Genomic DNA, 21094 nt, shown 5'->3' with positions numbered 1-21094 from the left:
TTGACCATGATTATCCTTGGTAAATTTTTCTACAGAAGTTGTTTGCCATTGCCTTCTTCTGGGCAGTGTCTTTACAAGACACTCCAGCCATTATCGATACTCTTTAGAGATTGCTTGGCGTCAGTAGTTACATAACCAGCACTTGTGATTTGCACCAGCTGCTCACAAGATTACCCACCACCTGCTCCAATGATTTCACGTCACCTTGCCCTGCAAGCTAGCCGAGGGACTGAGTGCTTTACACCTTCTTTGGTAGAGACATATCTCTACTCTGCCACCTGACAAAACCTGTAGAAAGCACAAAAGTCAGCAAAGTTCCAGGTTCTATTTAAGTGGACAACTTCTATGATCAACACAAGAGGTGGCTTGGTAGCTCACTACTGATTAGGCTGGCCAAATCCTTAAACACTATGGAGGGATAAACACATTGAACCCTATCCTTGCCAGTCTACACGTAGGAAATTCATGTTGTTCATTCAGTTCACAACAGCAATAGCAGAAATGCTTGCTGCAGATTCCACGAGGAGATGCCACATTCTCACACAGGCACTCATTATTATAGTCTGTGGTTTTATAATTACACAAAATTAGACAGATTATGGAATGTCAGAAGCATCAAAAATCAATAACTTCATGTCCTGGCATATCCTTCCCATCAAGCCGGGTGATGAACCCATGTTTTGTGAATGGCTCAGAAGCGGCCCCAGGCATACCAAATTTGAGGTATCAATGTGGGAAAGCTGCAGCATAGCAGCATGTGTACTGAACAGTTAAAAAAAAAACGGCTTGCAATAGAATGAACTGAGCTCACGTAACCAACAGAGCAGATCAAAGCTCTACAATCTTGATCCATCTGCTTGTATTCTTTCCACAAGCCGCTCACAGGGGCACACTGTGTGCCATTTATAAGGAGCACCGCAGTTACTCACACACACTGCACTGGCAACAGCTCCCAGCCTCAACTTTTATTGTAAGGTCAATAGCTTCTGCCAATTCTTATAGCAAATTCAAAGAACTACACAAACAACAAGAGCACCAGCAGGCAGGAATGTGAAACCAAGATTTCAAGTCAGATCAGCTAGATTTTATAGAATGGCAAAGTAGGTCCAAGGGGCTGGTTTTCAATGCTAATTATTATATTTGCATGTTAGGCAGCTCACCATCAACTTTAAGGACAAATAATGATGGGCAACAAATACTGACAATGTCACTGACACTCAAGTTCCTAAAAAGTAACAAATAACGTCAAGTACAATAAAATATTTCATTGAATAAAAGTTAATTTTATGCAGATCTTTATAGTATTACCTTCAAAACTGCTGGCATCTCAACTGTTTCACTTCATACTCAGATAATTACTTCTTAAATCTGAATGTAAGCATACGGTTTGACTATGGAGATCAACCCAGTCTTGTCCTTAATTGACAATGAGTATGTGCACTTACGGACATCATCATAAGATAATTGCTGGAAGGAGGGAGGCCATTTGATTTCAAAGACCTGCCCAAGATCAGTTAACAAACACATAGATGGGACCGATAGTAAGAAACTTTCTATCAGCCCAGAAACTTCCACTACCGACAGCAAAGATTTAAAGGAAGAGTTTAGAGATTTAGAGAGTATCTGAGGAAGAATATGTTCACCCAGAGAGTGGCTGGAATCTAGTATGCACTGGCTGAACAAGAGGCATAGACTCTTAAGTATCTACGTTTGTAGCTCATCTCTCGAATCATCAAAGAACTGAAGACTACAAGTCAAATGCTATAAAATTGGAATGGATGTTTGAGGTTTGGCATAGATGTGGTAGGTCAAAGGGTACTGTTAGACATGACTCTCTTACCATCCAACTCTAAACAGGACAAAATATTAAGACAGCTGACTAGGAATCTAGCCTAAGAAATAGCTTTCAGAATATTATAAAGAAGTAGAATGGTTTAGAAAGGATATCCTACAGTTTAGGATCTAGACAACTGAAAACAGTTAACATCAGTGGAGCAAAAAAAATGTAAGGCATATGAGGCCAAAACTAAAGCAGGATAGATATTAAAAGGAGTTGCAGGTAGGCAGTGGGCTGCTTCATGGAGACATACAAACATGGATATGAACATGAAAAACAGGAGCTAATGTAAATGAGAAGCACAGATCTGATGCCATCATAATCTTGAATGAGTTAGAATACAGACAGCAGAATTTCAGATGATCTCTATTAACATGGTAAATCACAGTCAGTCAGTAAATTAGAGTGCTGTCAAGGTAAAGCTTCCTATCTGGAACCTCACACCCCTCTTCAGTCTACCTCAGAATTCTTTCCCGCCACTCCCCTTCTCTTCATTATACTGGCCATCTCGCCTCTCCACTCAGTTCTGATGTAGGGTTTCGACCCAAAACATTGGTAATTCCCTTCTTCCCACAGATGCTGCCCAACCCACTAAGTTTTTCCAGCAAATTGTTTGTTGCTCCAGGTTCCAGAATCAAAATTTATTGCATCTCCAAAAGAGCACTGAGGCTGCAATCTGTACATTAACATCATGAATTTCAATGACATGCCAAGAGTTCATTAACGGCACCTTCCAATGTCATAATCTGTTCAGCCTAGAACAAACGGGGCAGCAGATGCCACCAAATGCATGCTCCCCTCCTAGTTATATACTGTATAATATGAACTTGACTTGGGAATATATCAGCAATCTATCAATAGGCTACACTTTCCAAGGATCAGCATGTCCATTAGGAATATGTTGTTTATTCCAACATGCTTCCAAATACAATCTCTTAATAAGCGGCCAGCTGTCAAGCACAATGCAGAGATATTCTGTTGGTGTGTAGCTCAGTCCACCACGGTTTCATCATATCTCCGGGTGTACACAGCTCTCAGCTTTTGCAGCACATTTTTAAAATCAATGAAATTGCTGGCAAAGCAGAAAATTCACTCAATGAAACTAGAAATATCACATCGTTACATTCTCTTCCAAAATGACCAACTATTGATAATTCGCTAAACAGGTGGATATATACTAAAAATGTTCTCTTTGTAGAACAAATAGGGGAGATGAGGATAAGTTGGAAAATGCAACAGAGAAGGAGGCTGAGATCCACAATCAACGGGGGCAGAAGATGGGGAAGTTGGAGGGGCAGACAGAGGGCAGAGATTCCAGCAATCCCAAACAGGAGAACAATAAAAACAAGAGAGGGAGTATCCGAATTAGAACCAGGTTTAATATCACTGCAGCATGTTGTGAAATTTAGCAGTACATTGTAATTGTAAAGAAAACATAAATTACAATAAGGATATATAGTAAAATATTAAGTAAAATAAATAGTGCAAAAAGCAAACAAACATAGTAAGGTAGTGTTCATAGGCTCATTGTCCATTTGGAAACCTGATGGCAGAGGGGAAGAAACTGTTTCTGAAATGTTGACTGTGTGTCTTCAGGCTCCTTTACCCAGGAATGAGAATGAGAAGGGGACACATTCTGGATGATGGGGGTCCTTATTGATAGATACCACCTTTATGAGGCATTGCCTTTTAAAGGTGTCCTGAATGCTGCGGAGGCTAGTGCCCATGATGGAGCTGGCTAGTTTACAACTTCCTGCAGCTTTTTACAACCCTGAGCAGTGGCACCTAAATACCAGACAGAGGTGCACTCTGCGTTATTAATATGTTGGGCCCAGGACAGATTCTCCGAGATTCTGAAAACCAGGAATCTGAAACTGCCGACCCTTTCCATTGCTGATCCTCCAATGAAGACTGGTGTGTGTTTCCCTCAGTTTACCCTTCCTGAGGTCCACAATCAATTCCTTTATCTTACTAATGTTGAGTGGAAGATTGTTGCTGCAACACCACTCAACCAACGAGTCAATCTTGCTTCTGTACACCTCCTCATCACTATCTGAAATTCTGCCAACAATAGTTGTGTCATCAGCAAATTTACAGATGACGTTTGAGCTGTGTCCAGCCACACAGTCCTTGGTGCAGAGAAAGTAGAACAGTGGGTTAAGCAAACATCCTTGAAGTGTGCCAGTGTTGAATGTCAGTCAGGAGGAGATGCTATTTCCAACCTACACTGACTGTTGTCCCCCAGTGAGGAAGCCAAAAATCCATTTGCAAAAGGAGATACAGAGTTCGAGATTTTGGAGTTCCGGATGTTGTTGATTAGAAATGAGGGTATGAATGCTGAGCTGTAATCAGTAAACAGCAACCTCACATAGGTATTGCTATTGGCCAGGTGATCGAAGGCTGAGTGGAGAGCCAATGAGATGGCATCTGCTGCAGACCTATTGTGGCAATAGGCAAATTGCAGCAAGTCCAGTTTCCTGCTTTGGCAAGAGTTGATTCTAGCCAGGACCAACCTCTCAAAGCACTTCATCACAGTAGATGTGAATGCACCTGCATGATAGTCATTGAGGCAGTTCACCCTGCTCTTCTTGGCCTTCAAATGCAGTGAGAGATTGATGACGTCCTTGAACACCCCTGCTATTTGGGGCCTAACACCTTGCGAGGGTTCATCCTTGTGAAAAATGTTCCGATGTCAGCCTCTCAGACAGAGATCACGGGGTCACTAGATGCTGCAGGGATTCACACGGGTGTAGCTTTATTCTCCCTTTCAAAGTGTGTACAAAAGGCATTGAGCTCATTCGGGGGTGTAGCATCAAAGCCTTTCATGATGTTAGGTTTTGCTTTGTAGGAAGTAATGGCCTACAAGCCCTGCCAGAGCTGACATGCACCTGATTCAGCGTCAAACATCAATTGGAACTGTGTTTTTCACTCTTAAAATAGCCTTCCATTGGTTGTACCTGGACTTCTTGTATAGTTATGAATCACTGGTCTTCAATGCCACAGATCTCGCTCTCAGCAGACTACGGATCTCCTAGTTCATCCAAGGCTTTTGGTTTGGGTACGTCTGCTATGTTTTCAAAGGCACGTACTCATCCACACTGGTCTGGATGAAGCTGGTATAAACTGTAGGATAGTCACTCAGATTTGAAGATGAATACCTGAATATTGTCCAATCCACTGACTCAAAGCATCCCCATTCCTTGACCATACCTTCTTGGTCGTCACCACTGGTGCTGCAGTCTAGTCTCTACCTATACACCGGAGGTACAGCCAGGAAATCCGACTTTCCACAGAGTGGTCGTGGTATGGCGTGTAAGTGGTCTTGATGATGGTATAACAGTGGTCTTGCATTGGCTCCTTTGGTTCACATCCAGGTGTGCTGTTTCGTGTCTGCTGATCATGGTGCTTATCTCCTCCTATTCCTGTCTGAAGCTGGCTTGAGGTGGAATATACATCATATACAAGGTTGGCAGCAGAAAAGTCATTTGCCAGATAAAATGGACAACCTTTGACCGCTAGATGTTCTAGGTTGGGTGACTGGGATTGAAACAGGACCAGCATGTCTGTGTACAACGATGAGTTAATCATAAAGCATACACCACCTCTGCTACCTTTAAAAGACTGTCCTGTTTTTTGTGGAACGTGCAGCGCTGCATCCGAAATGGCAGTGGTGAGCCATGTTTCCACGACGCAAAGCACACGAAAGTCACTGATGAACCGCTGCTACTGCAATCTTGTCTGGAGGTCTTCAGTTTTACTTTTCAGAGACTGTACATTTGCAAGCAGGGTAGTTGGGAGCGAGGGTTCCAGGCCTTTCAGTTTCAATTGTACCTGTAGCCCAGTGCCCCTTCCGCACTTCCGTTTTATTACAGGGGAACTGCACTAGTGACCAGAGTCTGCAGTCCGGGAACCAACAACTTTTTGCATTGATAGATTTTTTAAACTTCTTAAAAAGTAAACAACATTTCAGCTGTAGTAGTCCTAAACCAGAATTCTTGATGATTCCCAGCTCAGCTGTATCATTGAGCCTGCTTCACCAATCAATTAGATCATGGTTGATCTAGCTACAGACTCACCTCCACCTACCTGCCTTTTCCCCATAACCTTAATTACTCAGCTTTGCAAACATTTATTTTATGTGTGCCTTAAATATATTTAAACAGGTAGCCCCTACTGGATCCCTAGGCAGAGAATTTCACAGTTCCACTACTCTCTGAGAAGTGAAATATCCCCTCTCTCTGTCCTAAATCTATGCTGACAAATCATGAGAAAAATCAATTCTAAACTCTATATGCTTTGGTGAGAATACCTCTCATTTTTATTAATCCAATGGATTTACTCTGTGTACAACACCCCCACCCCTATCTCACTAATAAATCTTTTGAAGCTTTGCTTTAATCAGGCAACTCCACGAGGAAGTGTCTAGGAAAGAACTGGAGATCAGGTACCACAGTGATTTTCCTACCACCCAACTACACAAAAGATAATTTATAGCAGCCAATTAACCATTAACCGGCATGACTTGGGGGGAGGGGGCAGAATTAGGGAGGAAAGCACACATGGTCAAAAGGCCAACATGCAAACTCGGGCAAACAGTGGTGGAAGTCAGGACTGAATCTAAGTCACTAGATATGTGAGACACCTGGTCCATCCACTTCCTCTGTGCACCTCAGAAGACACCGAAGAGGCTCCCTCCATTCAGCAGGCCAGTTGCATTTTCACTTGTAAGTGATGTCTGGCAAATCAATTCTGTGTTGGAAAAATCCTTATGTACCAGCAGCCAGGGGCAGTAGGTCTTCGGAAGAATCAGCCAATTGCCAATGGTAACTCTGGTAACTCTCTACACAGCAGCACTGTGGGATTTCCAGTTTCAGCAAGGCAGTCAGCAACGGGTATTAAACACTGACCTGTTCAGTGACATGCATATCTCTTAAATAGAACAAAACAAAATTGGACTGTACTTGATATTATATTTATTGCATCATGGACACTTCCGAAGCAGTTTTATATCACCTTTAGAATAGGACAGTTGTATATTGCAATTTTCTTTATGCTGCAGGCATCTGACTTTACTGTGACATAAAACGAATGCTGTAATTTGAAAGTGAAGTCATCTGAACTGAATTTAAGCAAGCGATGGGCTACCACCTCGAGGTGCTGTTCTCACACAACATTAATTTTACTGCAGCTGCAGTGAAATCCAAACCCGTGCAAAAAAAATCTTCCCAAAATTTCCAAAGAAAAAAAACTAACCTCTAGTTTTTTTTAAGCATTAAATTGTAATAACAATTGCAATACCCGTTCATCACTTCTTTTCTCAGCTTAGAGGATATTGCAGTGGAAATAATATCGCAAGTCAACTATCATTGGTTCATGCAGATATCAGCAGGAAACTATCCCTGTGATTTTTGAGAGAACGTGAATAAAATGCATTCGTATTTAGAGAATAGTGTTGAGTGCTTCATCCCATACCAAATATGATGTATTAGTAATTAGACACTACAACAATCTTTTACTCCTCAGCAATAGATTACTCTGTTATTAACTGAGCAGCAAGGCGTGTTTTTCAGGACCAGTATCAGCCCACAGTGCAGAAAGCATACAGTAACATCCCATACAAAAGGCTCATACACAAGTTAACAGTGTATAGCAAAAGTGGCGGGGGAGGAGAGATGTGCATTAATGTAGATTGAAGAACTGGCACAGAAGATAGAGTATCAGTAAACGGGTCTTGTTCAAGTTATCTTATTTGAAATCTCCAAGATCCTAAAGGGGCATGACAAGATAGATATTGAGATGCTTTCACATGTGAAATAGTCTCCAATGAAAGGGTCACGCTTACACGATGGGAGTACAGTAATTTAAAACTGATATGTGTCACTATTTCTTCCGATTGAGCATGGCAAGCCCCTTGCATTTTCTATCCCGGGGGTTGTAGAAGTCAGATCACTGGACTTGTTTAAGAAGAGTATGCAGTCACAGTTTTGAAACAGCATGAAATTGAGGGTAACGTGGACACAGAGGGGTTGAGGTCCAAGGTAGATCAACCATTTATCTTATTAAATTGAGAGATTAGGTGGCCTACCTATTTTCTCAAATGTTCAAAGGTTCATGATATTGTCAAAGTATGCAAATACAGTGATATTTGTCATGAATATCAGAGTTGTTGAAAGAAAAGACATCAACTGCCTCCTGCACCAAAAAAAAAGAAACAAAACTTGCAAACCCCAAAATCCCCCACCCCTCCCCACAGAAAAAACAGAGTGGCAATCGCATCAAATCCCCTCCCCACTCCCCACGGAATAAACAGCAACAATAACAATCCCCAATCCTCTCAGTCACAGAAATGAAATGTGGCAATCGCATCAAATCCCACAATCACCCCCTCACACATAAAAATTTAACAGATCACCCACTCACCAATTGGCCACAAGAAAGAAAATACCAAAAAAAAACTGGAGGAGTCCAATCACATAAATCTCAGAATATTGAAAGCATCTTTCCGTTAGTGTACAAGGAGAGTGCCAGACAAACTCAGTCCTTCTGTGAAGAGTGACTGCCACGAACACCACCAGCTCGGCTGCTGGCCGTGGATTCCATCGGGAGTGATCGCTGACCCACTCTGCATTCACCTGAATACTTCAGTCTTCCACGCCACTTCGAGATGGAATCGTTCGTGACCCTGGGCCCCACCTCTGGTCTTTTCCTTGGGTCAGTTCGTGTTTTCGTGTCCCCGTCTCTGATCTCCTCGAGGCAGTTCTCCAGACACAGCAGAGCACTAGATCACTTGATCAAGTTCCAAACTGCATGAAACTGGCTCCAACCATTTCCATAATACAAACAAGACAAAAGGTACAAGCAGACAGCACAGGGAAAGTGAAATAATTTAGGAGATTGGCTATCTGAAAGATGTTGCCCAAGGAATTGCTGTTCGCTGGCGCCATCTTGACCAGAACCCTTCATGAGCATTCTTGTGCATATGATATTCGTCGTTCAGAGTGTGGTGCATTAACTTGGCCCATGTGCTCAGTGGAGTCATCAGCAAATTTTAAAATACTGATAATATCCCATCCAGCCGTGCAGCATCTATGGAAAAGAGTACAGTCGACGTTTCGGGCCGAGACCCTTCAGCAAGACTGCACTCATTTCCATAGATGCTGCCGGACCTACTGAGTTCCTCAAAATTTTGTGTCTTGCTTTGATTTCTAGCATTTTCAGATTGTCTCATTTGTAATATGCAATTAAACTGTTTGCTTTGGTTAATTATTGACATCATATAAATGGCACTACAGTGAAGATAATACATTCAGTGGTAAATAGTCCATCAGTGTCTTTCCTGAAGCTGTTTGATTTTGAAGAGCTGCATTCTATCTAGAGCAGAGATGAAAATTTATTCAATATAAGAAAGCTTCAATTCACTATTATTTTTTCCACACCATGGTAAATTCTTCAAATAATAGAGGGGATGAATTGCTCATCTTCCTTTTAATAGCTGGATGAACTAAGCTTTCTTCAGTCTCCATAATGTAAACAGTGGCCATATTCTATCTGCTTAGGATTATAGCAAATGTTTTAATGATCATCCAATCTACTTTGCATATAAATTGTGCTACAAGAAATGAGCTGGGCTGCAACAACAGACACTCTTTTTCAAATGTCATTACTCTGTTGATGGTATCGTAATGTTTTACAGCACCAGCAATCGGAAGACTGGGACTCCGTTCCCACTCCGTGACCCTGTGGGCCTCCTTCAGGTGCTCTGCTTTACTCACAGTTTCCAAAGATAAACGGGTTAGGGTTAGTAAGTTTTGGGAAAACAATGTTGGCACCAGAAACACGGACAGACGTACAGCACATTCTCGTACTGTGTTAGTCCTTGAAGCAAACAACACATCTCATGATATCCTTTGATGTTTCAATGTACATGTGACAAATACAGCTAATCCTTAACCTTTGATGCAGAAATTTAATGGGTGAATTTGTTGTGGTGATATCACGTGTCAGAACGTGATTAGACAGTGTTCGGAGCATGCGCAGAAATGACAGGATGATTGAGAAGCTTGTAAGTTAAAACGTGGTTGCTGTTTGCTGTTAAATAAAAGTCTTAGTTATTTTCATCCAGAATATGTTGCTTTATGAGTAATCCATGGTACATATAAAGAACACAACATGGTGTCAGAAGTCAGTCTGGAAGAATATACGGAAACGGGAGAATCGAAGATAATCGAAAAAAAGAGCGCAAACTTTTTTAGTGTTTGCTAACAGTTTAAAAAATGGAAGTTTTGCAAACCCCATCGACGCTTCAGCTGACTGGAAATGTAGCTGAAAAGTGGAAAAGATTTAAACAGTGTTTTGAAATTTATTTATTGGCGATCGAAGCAGATAATAAAATGGAGAAAACGAAAGCTGCAATTCTACTTGTGATTGGGGACGACGCAATTTAGGTACATAACCATTTTACTTTTGAGAATGGAGATAATTTAAATCTAAAAGCGATAATCGACAAGTTTGAAGCATTTTGTATACCGAAGTGCAATGTGATGTATGAATGGTACAAATTCTTTACGTACAAGCAGACAGCTGGTCAAACGATTGATCAATTTGTTATGGAACTAAGAAATCAGAGTAAAAGAAGAGAGCTTGCAGAGCTCACAGACTCTCTCATTAAAGACAGAATTGTTTGCGGCATTCTGGATAATGGTCTGAGAGAAAGACTGTTAAAACAAGATATGAATTTGGAAAAAGCTGTGGTACTCTGTAAAGCTTTGGAGACTGTAATGTCACAGGCTAAAAAGCTTTTTATCGAGAACGGCAGTGTAGATACTCTAAAGCATGAACATATTAGAAAAAATAATGAAGCGACAATGAAACTGACGGAGAGCAAGACATCGTCTGAAAGAAAAAAACTTGTGATCGCTGTGGGCGGCAGAACCGATCTAAAAAGTGTCCAGCGTATTGGAAAGTGTGCAACAACTGTGGTAAGGGTGATCATTTTTCACGCTGTTTCAGAAGTAGAAAGGAAATAAAACACATAAATGCACTACTTGAAAACAAACATCAGAGTTTTATATCGATGTGCTTTGTGAAAACAAGGAAAGAAAGAATGACTGGACTATTCCATTGCAAGTGAACCAAAACAATATTCTGTTTAAACTGGATACTGGAGCACAAATAAATGTTCTTGCAGAAACTGAGTTTAATGCATTAAATCCAAGACCAAAGTTACATCAGACAAATATAAAAGTGACCGGGTATTCTGGTGGACATTCCAGTTAGAGGAACATGTGTGGCAAAAGTATCACACAAAAAATATGGTGCACACACTTACATTTGTGGTGGTGCCAAGGAATGTACAGTCAATACTGAGATTATCTGCCTGTGAGAGACTGAATTTGGTGAAAAGAGTGTTAGTCCTGGACAGTGACACAAGTGACTTGATGAAAGAGCAAGGGAGAACAGAATTTGATTCCAATGCGGCAAAAGTAAAAGAAGTCATAAAGAAAGCTCCCGGACCCATCCCTTTGTTACCAGCATCTGACAAAGCATTGCCAACAAAACCAGGAGTTGCAATTTTGCCCTCTGGAAGTAATGCACATGCATCAATGGGCCATGCATTCCATCACAATCTCACCTGTGCAGGAGGATAGAGGCCAAACTTGCCGGTACAGTACAATACTGACCTGAAGTCAAAGAGTGACAAGAATCAGGATCCAATTGAAGAAATGAAAGCACAAGTGAAGGAATTGAGAAGTTTTATTGAAATTGTGAAGTCTCAGCATTATACTGAGATTACACAGTTAATGAATGAATTTTGATTTCTTCACACAGACTCCAAGAAAGAGCCAAATTCTAAGTTTTCATTAACTGATGCAGACCAGACAAAACATGGAAATAACAATGAAACACAAGAACTGTCTGAACCACTTAGAAGGTCTACTCATGTTCATAAACCCCCAGAGAGACTGATAGAGACATGTTAAATTTTGCATTTGTTTTGATTAATGTTGCTAATTGTTTTCTTTTTAAGGAAAGGAAGATATGATGATATCACATGTCACGTGTCAGAACGTGATTAGACAGAGTTCAGAGCATGCGCAGAAATGACAGGATGATCGAGAAGCTTGTATGTTAAAGCGTGGTTGCTGTTTGCTGTTAAATAAAAGTTCTAGTTATGTCCTTCCAGAATATGTTTCTTTATGAGTAACCCACGGTACGTATAAAGAACGCAACATTTGTGACTTATTAGGGTCTAAACCTATTTGAAATGACAAAGTATTGACTTCAATTAACAGTTGATTTAGTACATTAAATAGTGAAGAATATCAGCTCTAAGTAACAATTGCCAATAACATCAAGGTCTGAACTTCATTCAATTTATTCTTCCATATGGAAAATTTCAAAACAAGATATGCTACTCATGCAAATACCCTACTGTGTTAGCCCAGTTTATTGTGGTATTTATAGTTGGATTTGACAACATTTACAACATTGTTATTACTCCAGATGACATTTTCATTTTAACATCAATGACTAAGGTTAACTGTCCTTGACAGTAATATAATAGAAAAAATGTTATTAATAGTATTTATACAAGCATTGAAATACAGCCTAGAAAAGAGGAAGCTGCCATGGAATCAGTTACATCACTGAAATCTAGGCAAAAATGAAAATTACCAAATTACATAAACTTGTAGGCAAACACATCTTGTATTGAGGTGTATTTAAATGAGATTCAAAAACATCTGATATCTCCCTAAACTTACAAAGAAAGCACTAGCTTAGATATGTCACATACACAGCAGTATAAAAGAACTAATAATCTAAACTGTAAGATTTGCCTTTGAAATTAAGAGATCAATTTAAGGATGCTCTAAATGTACCATGCCTGTCAAAGTACATTTATTATCAACATTATGTACAGTTTTGAGATTCATCTGCTTACAGGCAGCCACAAGTCAAAGAAACCCAATAGAACCTATTAAAAAAAATCAAACACCCAGTGTGCAGAAAAATCTCCAAATCGTGCAAACAATAAAAGTAAGCAAATACAGTAACATTGGGAACTGAAGTTCACAGATGTGAGTCCACAGACACAAAGACAGCCATCACTGCATATGATTCAGAAGCCTGTCAGTTGTAGGCAACAGCCTCAGTTCATTGCAGAGACGAGTAAATCACACAGAGCACTGAGCTGAACAGGCACATCCCTTGTCTGTGGTCCAAACACCCTGACCTTTTCAATCTGGCCCAGTGCTAAATTCGACCAAACCTCAGGTCGCTCCTCACTCTCAGACCCGGGACCTGCTGCTTCAATATGCCCTCGGGTCAGGGTCCTGCTGCCTCAATGCAGCCTTGTGCTTTAATCGATCAAACCTTGGCTCTTTCCTCACTCTCAGCTGGGGCCCAGACCCCACCGCTATGACTCTGCACCACCTCTGCCCTCCTTGCTGCGTCGAATTGCCCCCAAGTCCACTCCAGTAATGGCCCAACACTGGCTCTTTCCCTGACCTTGGGCCTGGGCAGAGCCACCTTGATTTGGGCCATACATGCCACACCACATCGGTCCTGCAACCTCGAGACTTCACTCTGCAAAGATGACAGGTTGTCGTACTGACAATTCAACAGCTCAGCTCCGAAAGGGAAGTGACAGGCTATTGACTGCAGTGATTGTTCCTGAGAAAAAGTGTGATAAATACAGTAATTTATAGTTTTGTTTGCAACCCGCAAGTAGTCGCTGTGTTTCACCAGTACCATTTTAAACTGGACAACAGAATAAATAAAGTGACAAATGTTTCCCTTCTAATCCCAAATCTGGCTGAGGTTTAACTTTACAGCAAAGCAAATCTTCAATACCTTATTCCAGCAATCATTCTTGATACTTAAACCTGCCCATCAAATGACTTGGTCCAGAGAGAACAACTGTGGAGTTTGAACCTGACCGCAACTTGTGCTTGTTAAATTACAAATCGAAATAAAAATCATGACAGTAATATCCCTTCACAAAATCAAGAAAGTTATGCAATTTGAAAGGTACATCCACCAACAGATAATTGCAACTGACAGCCTAAGATGTAATTTAAGACATTGCTGCTAAGTCTACCTCATCATGGAGTTTTTAACTCCACTGCTTTTGACCTGTCAAGGCGTAATAGATGATTTTTCAGGCTAAGAGTGGAAAAATTAGGCCAGAGCTTGCCGGGAAATTTTGCAAGCTCTGTAATGTACTGCTGACATTCTATATATTTCCCTCACAACACCACCTAAGTATCAGGAAGTTGGCCAGCCCCACCCAAATGTACAAATCTTGGATATGCTGATTTAACTGACAACCACAGCATCTGATGTCAGACATCGTGAGTGAATTCTTTACAATGGGGAAGGGAGTCAAGGTAATCTGTATTTTTTGAATGAATAATGTTTGTTCAATTATCTTAACTTATTTTAAAAAGTGTTTTAATTAATGCAAAATATTTTAATTGTTAATTGGTTTAATACTTTTTAAAGTCTCTGAATCAGAGTTATTTTGCATGTTTTATTGATCTTGAATCCTCACGACTTTGCTAGATATTGAAGTTTTTTTCCCAACCTTTTCATGTTGAATGCATTTTGATCTGCCCATAGGATGGTATCAAATTACACAAGGACCTATCATTGCACAAGCCCTTGGCAATTAACATCAGATTGACACATACCAACAGCTGAATATAAGCACAGTGCAGATTTTTCACCAGACATCAGCAATAAGCCAGGCCAGCTTGTTTCTAGCATCACGTTCTGATTGAGAGAATCGAGAGACTGCAGCAAACTGCACTGGCAGAGACTTGGGGTCAAATGATTTTTCACAGTTTTATAAATTCAAATGGCTTTAATATGTTCAGGACAAGAAATGCATTCTCTATTAAATCAGCCCTGAAGCAGGAACTGGTTTATTTTTAATTTGCCAACTGACAGAAGTTTACAGGAGTTTCCAGTGAACCATTTCCAAGCCTTCACAAAGTTGTTAAGCATTCTAAACCAAAATTCAGAACAAAATTGTTGTAGGCAACCTGCTCAATTAGTTCTTGTTTATTAGCCTAGAATTACAATGCCAGTTTGGCAGCACAAAGCACACTATTATAGCTGTTAAATTAAAAAAAAGATTAGAAGGTACAAATGTTACTAAAGATTGTGTTTAGCTTGAGAAAAATGAAAATTAATTTCCTGGTAATTACATTTTCAAGTCCAGGCATTTTAAAACACATGAATAAATCTGGAAATATAACACAAACATTCCAATTTTTAAAAATGCCTGGCCATGCAGGAATCAAACTGCTATTTCATATGACTGTGCCCAGATGACTGGCTGCCAGAAAGTAAAATTACAATTAAGTTTCACAAACACATATTATGTACCAAGGTCATAAACCATCATAATATGGCATATTTGCATTAATGGAACATTCGCACATAGTTCCCAAGGTTTAAAATTTTATCCTAGGATTCGCTTAATGCATGTTAAACCATAGCTTTTTTTATTGCCTCATTAACATCCTTCAAAAGAAACCAAGGAAAAAAGTAGCTCCTTATTGATATTTCTGTTCAAACCCACCAGACATTAATGACAAGTACGATAAGGAATTTTAACAGACAAGAGATATTTACATGAGGTGGCAAGATAATTGTAAAAATATTACAGTACGAAGCTGATACATCAGGCACCCTTGTGACTTAAGCTTAACAGATTACCTGGAAACATTGCACATCACCCCAATTAAAGTTAAGTTCAAAATAAATTTATTATCAAAGTACATATTTGTCATCATATACAATCTTGAGATTCATTATCTTGCATGCATACATAATAAATCCAACAAGCATAATAGAATCAATGAAAGACTACAACCTGTGTAAATACAAAAAGGAAGAAAAAAGAAATAATAATAATAAATATAGTCAATAAATATCGGGACATGAGACGAAGAGTTCGTAAAATGTGTCCATAGGTAAGAAACATAGAAAACCTACAGCTCAATACAGACCCTTTGGCCCACAAATTTCTGCTGAACATGTCCCTACCTTGGGAATTACAAGGATCACCCACAGCCCTCTATCTTTCTGAGCTCCACGTACCTATCCAAAAGTCTCATAAAAGACCCTATCGTATCCGCCTCCACCACCGTCGCCGGCAACCCATTCCACGCACTCACCACTCTTTGCGTAAATAATTTAACCCTGACATTTCCTCTGTACCCACTCCCAAGGACCGAGAATATTTACGTGATGGAGAAAGTGAAGTTGAATATTAAAATAATACTCCAACACATTTTACTTCTCTTTTTTGTAGTACAGTAATATAAAAACTTTCTGGAGAATCTAGTGAGTTTAAAGGGTGTGAGGGAAATGGGGTCCCCAGTAAGTTTAAGTGTAGTGCAGCAAATGGTGCCTTGGTGAATAAAGAGAGACTGCAGGATCAGGAACCTACTCAGTTTATAGCATGCAACGGAAGCAGGGCCCCGGTGGGTCTACAGACAGCACAAGCAGAAGTTACTGAACCACATGCCAAACCACCAGAATTTCCAAATAATAAATTAATCAATGGAGTTTTACTGTTCTGTCTTTTCCTGACAAAACTGGAGGATAACAAGCTGCAGAATTGGTAAACTTTGACTGTGACAGTCAGAAGGTGAGATCACTATGGAAATTATCCATAAAACTATATAACACAGTAAAGCAGAACTCCATCTAACCTGTCTAGGAGGCCAATATACCAAAAAGAATCAAAGGAAGTGTCTAAATAAAGAAACACTATTCTCATTTTAATCATCTTGGTGTCAATTTGCAATGGAAGTGCTGCAGTTATACCCTGACCATTCACCCTGACGACTCAGGTGAAAATTGGCCTGAGGCATTCGGTATTGATGGTATATTTTTGAAGACCAAACAGCCTCATATGTGGAAATAAAACCTTGGGTATTGGTATTTAGCAAGAATGGAGCTAAACACCAGTCTTTACTGCTACATGCTTAAACTGTCTGCAATTTAAGTCAGAAAAGGTCATACTCAGAGGAAAAAGTAGAATATAAATGAGGATTAGATCTGATAATTCTGCCTATGATAACCCTTTAGTTCTGCACCACACTATCGAGCAAGACAATGTATCAGTTTTGTGCATTTTGGGGGGAGTGATATTATCTTGATGAATGGTTAACACTGTGTGCAAATAGTGAACAAATAGTAGGCGATGGACATGAGTGCAAAGGACAAGCCAGTTCAGCTTGCTGCTCTGCAAGATTTACTTGTCTCTGCGCTGAACTAAGGCTGTGGCCTGCAACTAATGGGCTCCCGAATCAGCTGCAGTGATGATTGGTTTCATAGCTGTGGACTCACTTCAGTGAACTTCAGTTCTGAATGTTAGTAGTTTACTTTTTTTTGCATTTATTTGTTTTTTCTGTACATTGGGTGTTTGACTGTCCTTTGTGAGTGGGTTCTATCGAGTTACTTTGTGTTGTGGTTTCCTGTAGGGAGACAAATCTCAAGGTGGTATATCGTATACATACTGTGATAATAAATGTACTTTGTACTTACAATCTCACAAAGCCGCTAAGCGTGTAAGAGTGTAGTGAACAATGACGATGAAGGAAGAGTGATTCCCTAACTGAGGGAGATATTTGAGATATTTGAGATGACACTGTGAGGAACTGTGCAGAATTACTGGCCAGTTGTGAAGTTGATTGGATATGGCAGTTAAAAATTCACTTACTGCCTTTAACCCCAAGTTAATTGAAACTCTTAACGGTGTTGAAGCTGCATCTTCAGAATTCAATAGTTGGCATCATGTTCCACCACAATCTGCTTCCTCTGGCCCTCTGTTTATTCACCATTTCCCTACCTAGATTCACTTCATGTTTGATAGGTAACACTTTCTTCAACTAAAATGCATTTCCCCTTTAAGAACAATGGGCCAGCATAAAGCGCACGGATTACCTTCAAAAGGTATTGACAAGTGACACTATTGGTTCCCTTCTGATTCATGTCAATGATGTGTTTAATACTAGATGCATGCAGAAATCATGATATAAACCAGGCAATGTGCATGCGGGGCAAAAAAATAATTGTTGGAAGATCTCCCCCACCCGCACCTCTTTAAACTGGCTACCTCCCTTCTATATCTTCAGACCAGATAAAGGCTCTCAACCCAACTACTCATCTCCCTCTACAGATATTGCCTGACCTGCTCAGTTCTTCCAGTAGTTTGTCCTTTTTGCAGTTTACAGCGCCTGCAGACACTTATGATTCCAGTGTGCATTTGGCATGCTACCTGCATTGCAATGAACGGGGATGCTAATTAGACACTGGGATCCCCATGTCTGGTTTCATTGTATACTCAGTAATATTCCCATATAACTATTAAACGTACATAAGCATCCTGATAGAGCTTCAGTGATATAATTGGATGTCTGTTTCAGAAACCAATTGGTATCGATTAAATTAAAATACTACACTGGAACACCTTTCTGGGAAAGAATCCTAAAGAGTAATATCATTTTACAATACAATTAAGAGCACCAAGAAATCCTAGACAGAGTGGGGCATTAATGATTACTTTTGCAAATGATTATTTAATCATAACAAAATTTCTGAATTAACAGACAACATTTATCAAATTACTCATCTAAAAAGTTGAGATGTATTTTTAACTATTGTGGTCAAATTGCATAAAAATTTGGACGGAGATGGTGGGGGACTTAGAAGAGATATATTTTTCTATGTGATCCTAGTACATCTTACTCTGATGAAAGCTGAATAAAACTTTAGTCAATCTGCAGCAATTTACCTTCTTGTATCTTCTTGGATGAAGAGTTTTATCAGTTGCTTGGGGATATGGAAGGACAGTGTACTTTCAGCCATTTGTTCTCGTACACAGAGCCACTTGCCATTGGCTGTAGGTAATTTATAAACTTTATATATGATATTTTTAAACACTGTGAGAAGAAAAGAACAATTGCAATAAATTATTAAGTAAATCAATAAAATAAATGAAACCTAATAATTATCTAATCACAATAAACAAATATATACTAATAAAGCTGAGCAGTTGAACAATGACAAGACAGATCCCTCAGCCGGTTGACCATGAATCTCGTGAGGTACGTGGTCTGCCAGAAATAAAGAAAAAGCAACATGCTCCCCCAACTTAACTGCATTATCATATTACATTCTCATGTGATTTGGATCAAGAGACCCAAATTAAAATAGTAGACATATCAGGGGCTCCTAATGCTGCACAAGATGTATGGAGGGTAATAATTTTAACATTAAAACAACGTTTAACCAGAAGTTAACCAAGATAGCCGGGTGGAAGGGCTTAGTGAGAGTTCAGTTATAGGCAGCAGAGCAAGCTTATAGAGAATAGAAACAGAGAAGCCGATCTCCCAGGCAGTTGAACTAAACAGTTGGATGAGAGCTTCAGCAGATAAAGGGAGGGAGAATCAGGCAACTTACATTGGAAAAAAAAATCAATAGTGTTTATTAAAGAACAGATGAAAGTTCAACATTGTGAGCCATCAAATTTTCAGGCAGCTTCTTGGCAAAGGGATGAAGACGTTGAGTGGGGGGCAAAGGGATGAAGACGTTGAGTGGGGGGCAAAGGAGTTTCTGGCTGTCTTCTCAACATTGAGTCAGGTTAAGTTTCTTCTCATCTACACTGATATCAGTCAAACAGTTAGAGACAATGGAGGGATCAAGAATAACACTGGTGAGATAAAACTGGATGGAAACAACTGTGTTTTCCAATGGTGAGAGGTCACTTGCAGATGAGGGGTGGAATTGAAACAAGTATAGATTATTCGAGAATGCTGTAATTCATGATGCAAGAACAGAAAGAGCCAGAAGAATGGCTGACAAAGAAGGAAGTTCATCAAAGAGTCAATGTATATGAAGCCTGGAATAGACCTGAGGTTTAGTATATAAAATGGGCAGAACATTGGTCTTCAGTTTGTACTTTCTCACGATCAAATTAGAAAAAATCTTCAAAAATGCAGCGATATTCAGAATTTCTATGAATAGCCACAGTTAGAATCACCATATTGGTTTCCAGTGTGAAATTCTTCCTATTTTGCATGCATTCATAGCTCAGAGTTATACAGTAAATCATCAGTGTCTTCTTTCATAGATATTTATTTTTGATGAAAGGCTATGGAGCTAATGTAATTCAACATTTAAGGTCTTCATAAAAAGATAGAAGCATAGACTGCTACATCAATAGGCCAATCGGCCCATCTGATCCGTGCCAAACTGGTATTCTCCCTAGTCCGATACCTGTTCCATCCATGTACTTATCCAAATTTCCCTTAAAAGTTGCAATCAAACCCACATCCACCACTTCCTACAACACTCACAAGTCCTCTGAATATAGAAGCTCCCACTCAGCTTCATCGTTCACCCTTCACATACGTCCTCTAGCTCTAGTCTCATCCAATTTCCTTGGAAGAAGCCTATTCTGTCTAAACGTTCCATCTCGATCAAACCTGTCTTCATTCTCCTACGCCCGAGGGAATGAAGTCCAAATCTATTCAACCTTTCCCTGTAACCCAGGTCCTCAAGTCCTGGCAACATCCTGGTAAAGTTTGCCAATATGCCAAAAGCTCTCTTTATCGCCCAGTCTGTATTCCCAGGTCCCTTTGTTCTACCACATTCTTCGTTGCCCTACCGTTCATCGTGTAAGTCCTACCGTGGCTTGTCCTCACAAAGTGCAATACCTTATTAAGTTCCATCTGCTATTTTCAACCCATTTTTCCAGCTTGTCCATTTCTACAAGCTTTGATCGCCTTTCTCGTTGTTCACTACACCATCATTTTTGGTGTCATCTGCAAATATGCTGATCCAGTTTTCGACATTATCATCCAGATCACTGATATATTTGACAAACAGCAATAGACCCAGAACCAATCCTTGTGTTGCATTACTAGTCACAGGCCTCCAGTCAGAGAGGCAACTACCTACTACCATTCCCTGGCTTTTACTGCTAAACTGACGTTAAATCAAATGTGCTACCTCATCCTGAATACCAAGTGTGTGAACATTCTGGATCAGCCTCCCACATGGGACTCTGTTAAACCTTGTCCCTAATAATGCACTCCAACATCTTACCAACCACCAAAGTCAGGTTAACTGGTCTATAATTCCCTGTCTTTTGCCTCCCTCCCTTCTTAAAGAGTGGAGTGACATTTACAATTTCTCAGTTCTCAAGAACCATTCCAGAATCTTGAAAGATCACTA

At 39.9% G+C, this 21094-nt stretch overlaps 1 protein-coding gene across 6 annotated transcripts in view; it reads right to left on the bottom strand.

The window, feature by feature from the left end:
• Window positions 1-21094, bottom strand: part of inpp4b (inositol polyphosphate-4-phosphatase type II B) — a 786855-nt gene that overhangs the window by 132654 nt on the left and 633107 nt on the right. For all 6 annotated transcript variants that reach the window (XM_059965139.1, XM_059965141.1, XM_059965142.1 and 3 more), the window contains one exon: window positions 18651-18798. In XM_059965139.1, the coding sequence (XP_059821122.1) occupies window positions 18651-18798 (148 nt within the window). The remainder of the gene's footprint in view (window positions 1-18650; window positions 18799-21094) is intronic.

This window comes from Hypanus sabinus, chromosome 3 (genome assembly GCF_030144855.1).
Source record: "Hypanus sabinus isolate sHypSab1 chromosome 3, sHypSab1.hap1, whole genome shotgun sequence".
NCBI lineage: Eukaryota > Metazoa > Chordata > Chondrichthyes > Myliobatiformes > Dasyatidae > Hypanus > Hypanus sabinus.
Note: the sequence above shows the minus strand (reverse complement) of the source record. Positions and strands in the feature narration are given on the sequence as shown.